At 39.0% G+C, this 9399-nt stretch overlaps 1 protein-coding gene across 1 annotated transcript; it reads right to left on the bottom strand.

Annotated features, from left to right (window-relative positions):
• Window positions 1-224: 224 nt before the first annotated feature.
• LOC140979406 (3-dehydrosphinganine reductase TSC10A-like) lies at window positions 225-3086 on the bottom strand. The gene is made up of 3 exons (XM_073444793.1): window positions 2460-3086; window positions 1444-1591; window positions 225-745 (listed from the first exon to the last, which is right to left on the bottom strand). Exons 1-3 carry the CDS (start codon window positions 2994-2996, stop codon window positions 456-458), a joined length of 975 nt encoding a protein of 324 aa, XP_073300894.1. The 5' UTR covers window positions 2997-3086; the 3' UTR covers window positions 225-455.
• Between the last annotated feature and the right edge of the window lie 6313 nt (window positions 3087-9399).

Below are 9399 nucleotides of genomic sequence, written 5' to 3'. Positions count from 1 at the left end.
AAACTTGGGTATTATTACAAATAAATAAAATATTTTAAAAAATAGAAAAATAAATTATATGCTTCCTCCACTCCAATTACTCATTCCATCTCAATTAAGTTTCTACATTTGATAATTGTTTCTTACTAATATATTTCTACCAAATAAAACCTTCGATGACATGTTATTCCTCCATTTTTTCTGACACCATTTCGGTCAAAACCAATAGAAATAAATCCATTCGATGAGCAAAAAACAGGCTACCATTAAGCTAAGAATGTATACTAAGTGACTCTTGAGCCGGACACACAAATCGTGTACAAAAGTATGGCAAAAGAGATAATTTCCTTGCTAGCAAGATGTGACCATCCTTATTTTTCTTTAGCAACTACAGCCATCAGTCACCACAGAACGTCAAATATAACTGCTACAAGAGGAAACATTCAAAGCAAGATACCAATCTGCATATATAAACATTATTTCTCGGCATGCCATTTTTTTATGCTCTTGAACCAATTCCATTGAAAAAATAGGCCAGCAAGACGCATTATGCCAGCGGTCATTATCTCCACAAACGCCATCAGATACGATCTCTGAGGCGATAGACCAGCGGTTGCTATAGAAAGCAAAAATCCCTCGAAGTTGCAGGGAACGATGAAGGTACCCGACATAATTCCAATCAAAGATTTTTTGGCAACTTCATCAGCTTTCATCGCACCAGATGAAGCAGCTATTATACTCGTAAGTTTTGGCCTTCTTTTGGTCTCTGTAATTAGCAGACAAAATTTCAATACCCCACAGGACATAGAAATGCATACTATAAAGGGTGAAAAGGATGCGATTTTTTCACTTCTAAAAAGAAGTGTAGCAGAAAAGAGACATCAGGGCAATTGAAAGTACTCTCAAAGGTATCATTATATTCTGACTAAGGCTAATTCCAGAAGTCAGCATAGAGTTGAAATGAGAGTTGAAGGCAGCATTTCCTCGTATACACATAATATAATCATCATGAAATTCCCCGTTACATGTTATTAGGAACACAAATAATATGAATTATGACATAACACTAAAACAAGATGACAGAAGAAGCAGCTACTATACTCACAAGTTTTGGCCTTCTTCTGGTCTCTGCAATTGCAGATAAATATTTCAATATAAAACAATCAACATAGAAATGCCTATTATAAGGGCGAAGAAAAAGATGCGATTTCTTTTCAGTTTTCACTTCTATGAGGAAGTGTAGCATTGAACTCAGAAAAGACACTTTAATGCAAAAGAACTCCCAAAGGTATCATTATATCCTGGCGAGGGCTAATTCCAGATGTTAGCGTAGAGATTGGGGAAAAAATCATATTTGAAGGATGCAATTCCTCATACTGACTTAATATAATCATCATGCTTGAATTCCCTGTTACATGTTAATGGAAACAAATCATATGAGATAACATTAAAACAGATATGGACCTTCAGCAAAACCAGGTGTTTCAGTGTCTGGAGGGAAGATTAAAGAGACATGAATGTTGTCTTCGATGACCTCTTGTTGCAATGCTTCTGCCAAACCCTTGAGGCCAAACTTACTGGCTGAATAGGCTGCGTAACCGTATATACCAACCTGACAAAAACATAAGAAAAGGGATGACCAGAAGAGGAAACATCGAGAAGAACTTGCAATAACATCCGTAACATACTCCTTACAGTCTTAGAAAATTAACAAAATATAAGACAAGGGAAAGTCGGAAAAGGACACTTAAGAAGAACTTGCAATAACATCTGTAACATCCTAATAGCTGTCTTAAAAATTAACCCAAACCCCTTAACAAAAAGCCATGGGAAGATACTAACACACATCAATTCCAGAACCTTTTCTTTCAGTATTTTGGTGTTTATGGTGCGTACAGCAAGGTTTCTGAAAAAATAATGCTTTTAGGCAGAGCCAATATTGTTTTAGAGAACATGGTAAAATGAGTTGAAAATGCAAGTGACTTGGATGTTAACGAAAACAAAATCGAACTTCTTGCTTAAGACAACCTACATATGCATACAAGAATCTCAATAATGTCGAACATACTCATATTCCATTTGTTTGTACTGGTGGAGCACCAGCTGATCCATACATTCCCTTTACTCTCCTAGGCTAGCATACAAACATATAGATGCTAATTAAAAGCAATCATCAATAAATGAATGCTGTGAAACCTCGCAGATTAATTGAATATTCGAACTGATAACATAAATCAGTGACACAAGAAGATGTACACAGCATTAAGTTGGTGAAAAACCTTAAACACACACAAATAGACCGTCTTTGACAAACTGCAAAATAAAAGGAAAAGCTTCAAAAGTAGGATTCTACAAATATAGCTGATATTTCTTACATTTCCTTGAATTGAAATCAGAAACCCGTCCATTGATTTAATGTTGGAGGTCGTATGAGTAATCATAATTCCAAATCTGATAGGATATCAGTCTAGATTTTATACCTGACCAGCCTGCGACGACATTATAGCAATCGAACCGGGTCCTTTCTCCGCCCGATTCTTCTTCATGCCGGGCAAGGCTGCTTTTATCAAATGAAAAGTACCGACCAGATTCACATCGATCATGAACCTAATCTCCTCCAGTTCCTGTTCCTCCAATTCTTGCGGCACGTACACCCCATGGTTGCACACAAGCACGTCGATTGGGCCCACCTCCTCCACCACCCGCTTCACAGCCTCGTAGTCCCTCACGTCAGCGCTGTAGACGCTGACGTCGCGACCAGTTGCGAGCTTGATGGATTGCTTGGCCTCCTCAAGCTTGGAGACGCTGCGGGCAAGGAGTGTGACTTCAGCGCCCTCCTGGGTGCAGTGGTGGGCGAGGGCGAGGCCGATGCCGCTGGAGCCTCCGGTAATGAGGACGTGGCGGTTCTTGATCTGGACGCGGACTGGATTGGGGCGGCATATGAAGTAGAGGATGATGAGGAGACAGATGGGGATTATCAGGAAGAGGGAGAAGAAGGAGAAATACACTTCCGCCATTGGCGAAGAGCTCTAGAGCTGCAAGTGAGCGGAATGATGTGGTGGAATTTTGTTGGATCCGAGGTCAAGGTCCTACCTAGGATACAAAATAATATGTTATTCCAGATATCGAACGTATACTGACCAAATCGTTTATCGATTTTTCGAAATTTGATTCCATAAAAATTTGTTTGACTTTGTTTAATAAAATTCTTACAAATGACGAATCAAGCTCGGTTTTTATGATATTCGATTCGTTAGTGTGTGAATATTTTCATTAGTAAGTTTGCGAGTTATCTCATGGATGAAAAATAATAATTATAGAAAAAATTAAAAATTTATTTATTAGAATAAATTTCTAATTTTTAATAAGAATCAGCGTGTAACATAATATTATATATTTGAAATATTGTTTAATCAATTTATAGAATAAATATTGGATATTTATAATTTAATATGAATATTAATATATTATTTTGTGTGACAAAAAATCTATTTTTCTATTAAATTTAATTTCAATAAAAAAATGTAATAATATTAAGGTAGAAAAAAGAAAGATTTTTTGGTGTTGAAAAGAATGGTAAAAAAAGTAAAAAAATATTGGTGTTCTCAAACAGTTTTTTTAACCCATTCAATTATTATAATATAGAATAGATATTATATTTTTCTCTAAATACATAATTTACTTTCTAATGAAATTTATATTTATTAAGTTCGTTTTAGGTTTGATAAAACTTGGATAAAATCGTGAGTCATAAATATATTAGTTAGATAAAGCTCAAGCTCGGCTCGATTATAAACGATTCAAGCTCAAATATTGAATATTTCGGCTCGGTTTGGCTCGGCATGCCTCGATTATATCCCTATCTGAGTAGCGTGTGAGTAATCTAATCAAAATTCAAGTCGAGTTTGATTTTAATGAGTTTGAGTAGTTCAAATCTTTAATCGGTTCGAGCTCGAATATTTGAATATATAAATATATAACTATTAGAATATATTTAGAATTAAAATATACTTTAAATTAAGCTCGAGATCGAATAATTCGATACGTTCTTGATCGAGTTCGAGCTTGAAAAATAATACTCGATCAAGTCGAGATTGAGTTCGATTACGCTAAATTTTTTCGAGTCGAGCTCGAGTAGTATGATGCTCGATTAGACTTGAGTAAAAATTTATTTTAGGAACCATGGACATTAGTGATTAATTAGTTTTCATAATTTGTTCATTTGAGTATCGAATTGAGTTAAAGGCAAACGGCCTCTTATGTGAAAATACAAAAACCACATAACTTTTAATTAATATTTTTTTAACATCCCAATCAGAAGTAAAACTACTGCAAATGGGGGGAAATGTTTAAAAGTTTTTGGATTATAAAATATATTTAATTTAATATTGGGGTTTTTTTTATGTTTGTTCTCATACTTCATACGAGTGATAATTATTTTTTCAATTTGAATCATACATTTATTGATAATCAAATTTGATCATACAACTATTTAAGATGATCAAGTTTGATTCTTCTACGTTTAAAGTTATCAAATCAATTTCATTTTTATTCAAAAAATAATAATCATACTCACTAGAAATATAGTGTTCGATTCCAGTAGGTGATACTAGCCCGAATGCAAACCTCGAGTTTACTCTAAGCCTGAAATCACAAAGGAAACCGTTAGAAGAGGGCCGAGAGGGTATCCTGGAGTAGTCACTCCGACGCTGAAGTCAGATAATAAAATGAGAGAGCAGTTAAGGGTGCTGCTGAAAGTAAATATATTGAATGAATGAATTGAACACTCAAACCTAGTATTTATAGAAGTGTACATGATATCCATCATGGGCAACTTACCTAGATTAGGAATGGGTTGGGTGTCCAAATTCTTGTTGGGCCTAATTTCGATGGGCTCATTTATGAGAAGTGATACTCACTAGAAATATAGGGTTCAGTTCCAGTAGGTGATATTAGCCCGAATGCAGACCTCGAATTTACTCTAAGCCTGAAATCACAGAAGAGACCTTTAGAAGGGGGCTGCGAGGGCGTCACCGCGTAGCTTCTCCGACCCTCAAGTCAGATACTGAGAATAAAATGAAATAGCAGCTAAGGGTACTGCTGAAAGTCAATATATTGAATGAATGAATTGGACACTCAAACATGGTATTTATAAGAGCGTACATAAGATCCATCATGAGCAACTTACCTAGGCTAGGAATGGGCTGGTTTCCAAAGTCTTGTTTGGGTCTAATCTCGATGGTCCCATTCATGGGATATCACTAGTCTTACCCTCCCCAGTCGAACTGAATCGCAGGTTCGAAGTTTGATTAATTGCGCTGACCTTAGCTTACAATATGTGAGCCGTGCATTCTTCCCCTTCCCATAGTCCTGCCTCATCCTCGCATCGCCTCGCCTACTCCATAGCCTCACCTCCTCCTCGCGTCGCCTGCCTTCGCCAATAGCCCCTACCTTGCAGCCAGCCTCTCGCCCTCGCCTATGTTGCGCGCAACCCCTCATCCCTTCGACTCACAACAGCCAGCCTCGCCCCTCCCACCGACTCTCGCCTATAATCGCCCTCGCCTTTCAACGCGCCTCGCCCCTTTGCTCGAGTGCTCGCCCCGCGCAGCCCTCTCCCATCACTGCAGACTCTCGCCCTAGCCCCTCGCCTTGCCACCTTGCCTTGCCAACATCTCCCCTCTCACGCTCGCCCTCGCCCTTCGCCCACCTCGCCAACAGCCCCTCCCTCGCAGCCTCGCCTCGTCGTCCTAGCCCATAGCCTCACCCTTCACCCGCCTAGCCTGCAACCCATCTCGTCCTCCTTGCCTCGCCTCCCTCTCCACACGACTCACCCTCTCCTCCAGCCCCTCGCCCTCTCTCGCAGCCTCTCGCCTCCTCTCTCCATGCCTCACTCTAGACTCGCCATGTCCTCCACGCGTGCAGCCTCGCCTCTCTCTCCTTCCTCGCCCACAACCTATTCTTCAAATCATCTTACCTCGCCCTGCCAGCCCCTCGCCTCGCCCTCTCCCTGCCATCCTCTCGCCTCGACCGCGGCCTCCTCTTCAAGTCTTGCCCGCGGCCTCCTCTTCAAGCCTTGCCTCGCCTCCTCCCCCTCGCCCGCAGCTGCGCACTCTCACCTTAGTCTCGCCCACCCTCGCTCACACCACATTCACGCCTGGCACTCTCACCTGCAGTCTTGCCCATCTCTCATGTTAGGGCTTAGCCTTAGTGTGAGAATTTTAATTATCTACCATTGTCTTCTAACTCCTCTCACTAGGCTTTTGTTGTAGGAGAATTATGAATATTTACCCTTGAACCGTCTCTCATTCGACGACTGTCCCCACTGTACCAAGACAAGTCTTTTCAGCGTGCTTATGTCTTCACTCACACGAACTCTAGGAAATTTCTCAGGAGGTCATCCATCCCAAAATTGCCCCAAGTCATGCACGCTTAACCTTGGATTTCTTATATGATGAGCTCTCGAAAAGAAGATGCACATTCTTGATATGAGTAGTACATATCAAATCTTTTAAGCACTCCCCAATTGCACAGTCCCATACCTGAAAAGTTTTAGAACCCCACTCCTTCTGGTGTGAGATCGGTTCATTCATGTTCACTTCGCTTTGAAGCCTGTCAGAAATCCCTCATTGTCCGTGTAACCTCATGGCACCGGAGATCATCCTCCGCCCTCGGGCCTCACAACCATCCTCAGTTCAAGCTCATCATCCTTCTCATTTCAAGCTCTTCATTCTCATCTTCAAGATCCTCTACTAAGCTTCGGCCATGATAGGAAAAATGTGAACTCTCATTCTTCACACTTCATACTCCTTATCCTCCTCAGCTCAAGCTCCTCATCCTCATCTTCAAGATTCTTTACTATGCTTCAGCCATAGTATGTCAACTCACTCTCCACACTTCAAGCTCTTCACTTTCCTCACCTCAAGCTCTTCTACTAGGCTCCAACCTTAGTAGGAAAACTATGAACCATATGAACCATCACTTTTAATACTTCAATCTTTTCAATCTCATTACCTTAAGCTCATTTACTAGCATCCAACCTTCACTCTCACCACCTCAAGCTCTTCTACTAGGCTCCAGCCTTAATAGGAAAATTAACCCTCACACTTTAAACTTCAAGTTCTTCACTCTCACCACCTCAAGCTCTTCTAATGGGTTCCAACATTCACCCTCACCACCTCAAGCTCTTCCACTAAGCTTTTGCCTTAGTAGGAAAATTATGAACCCTCACTCTCCATACATCAAATTCTTCACTCTCGCCACCTCAACCTCATCAACTAAACTCCAACCTTCACTCTCACCACCTCAAACTTCTCTTCTAGGCTTCAACATTCATTCTCACTACCTCAAGCTCTTCTACTAGGCTCCAGCCTTCATCCTCACCACCTCAAGCTCCTCTACTTGGCTCCAGTCTTAGTAAGAAAAATTTAATTTTCAGTCCCCCCAACTCTTCTTCTCTATTAGGCATAGCTCGAATAGACAAAAATTAACTTTCAATCTCTCCAACTCTTCTCCTCTACTAGGCATAGCCCTAGTAGCTAAAATTTAATTTTCGATCTCTCCAACTATTCTCCTCTACTAGGCGCAGCCTAAGTAGGTGAAATTTAAATTTTCTTTTCCCCAACTCTTCTCATCTACTAGGCGCAGCCTAAGTATGTAAAATTTTATTTTTCTTTTCTTCAACTCTTCTCCTCTACTAGGCACAACCTAAGTACGTAAAAATTTAATTTTTCTCCTCCCCAACCCTTCTCTTCTACTAGGCAAAATTTAATTTTTCTTCTCCCCAACTCTTCTCCTTTACTCGCCAACTCTTCTCCTCTACTAGGTGTAGCCATATAATAAAAGTTCCACCTTTCCACCCCATGACTCCTCTGCTAGGCGATGCCTTAGCAGGAAAATAAAAATTTAACCTCCAAATGCGAAGTGTACAAATAAATTAAACATTTGATTTCTAGTTTTACCGGATCAGATGGATTACCTATCACCAAATCCTGTGGATGTGATTTACTCCATCTGTAGTTGGAACTGGTTGGATCATTCTACGTAACTGTTTCAGTTTGTAACTGAACATTTCCTTCAGCATCAGTTGCAACAGTTTCAGTTAGTATTTGAATATCATAGCGTTTTTCTACAAACTGATTGTTAGGAACAGCTTCTTATTCAACTGTTTGATCCACCACTTCAGATTCTGGTGTTTGAAGGATGTTTCGATTGATGTGAACTTCTTCTTCACTATCATCCTCCAAGCTGATTTTTGTTAAGTGACCAGTTAGCTCAACTGGATCAGTTGGCTTATCAGTTAGAGTAGATTCATCAAATACAACATGAATTGATTATTCTACATTTAAAGTACGCTTATTTGAAACTATGTAAGCCTTGCTAACTGATGAATATCCAAGAAAAATTCCTTCATCTAATCTAGTGTCAAATACAGTTAAATGAGTTTTGTCATTGTTATGAATAAAGCATCTGCAACCAAATATTTTGAAGTAAGACACCACACTTTTCTTTCCGTGTCAGATCTCATATGTGTTTTCAAGTGAATTTATTAATCATTGATCTATTCTGTGTATAACATGCAGTGTTTACTGCTTTTGTCCAAAATCTTTGAGAAATACTAAAATCAACAGCATTGTTCTTGCTGCTTCTTTAAGAGTTCGATTTTTTCTTTTAGATACACCATTTTGCGGAAATGTTCTTGCAGCTGAGAACTCATGCTTGACTCCATAGTTTTCTAAAAATAGAGAAAGATTTTTATTGACAAATTCAGTCCCTCGATCAGATCTTATTTTATCAATCCCAACTGATTTTTCATTTAAAAGTTTTTTGAAAAGTTTAATAGTTGTGCAGCAATTTGGTCTTTTGATTTGAGAAAAATAACCCAAATAAATCTTGAAAAATAATCGACAATCACTAGGGTGTATTTCATTCCTCCTAAACTCATGGCCGATATAAGACCAAACAGATCCATATGCATCAGTTCTAAGCATCTGGAGAAAGATTTACTCCCTTTGTTTTTAAATGAAGATCTTACTTGTTTACAAAACTGACATGCTGAACATAATTTATCTTTTGAAAATACAATCTTAGGCAGATGAGTGACAAGATCATGACTACTCAGATAAGCTATGGATTTGAAAGTCAAGTGATTCAACCTTTTATGCCATAACTAGCTCTTGGGTGAATTAGAAGCTACAATACAAACTGGTTCATTATGTTGATCAGTCCAAATTACTCTGGAAGTATTAACACACCGATTTCCTATCATAATGATATTATCAGTTGAGTTCTTAACTGTGCAGGTGTGCTTGTTGAACGGAACTGAAAAGTTATTATCACACAACTGACTGATGCTAATCAGATTATATTTTAAATTATCAACGAGTAGAACATCATCAATAATAATGTTGTCATGGATAAGCT

Source organism: Primulina huaijiensis, chromosome 6, assembly GCF_012295235.1.
Source record: "Primulina huaijiensis isolate GDHJ02 chromosome 6, ASM1229523v2, whole genome shotgun sequence".
In the NCBI taxonomy this organism is placed as follows: Eukaryota; Viridiplantae; Streptophyta; class Magnoliopsida; order Lamiales; family Gesneriaceae; genus Primulina; species Primulina huaijiensis.
This window is presented reverse-complemented; position numbering and strand designations above follow the sequence as displayed.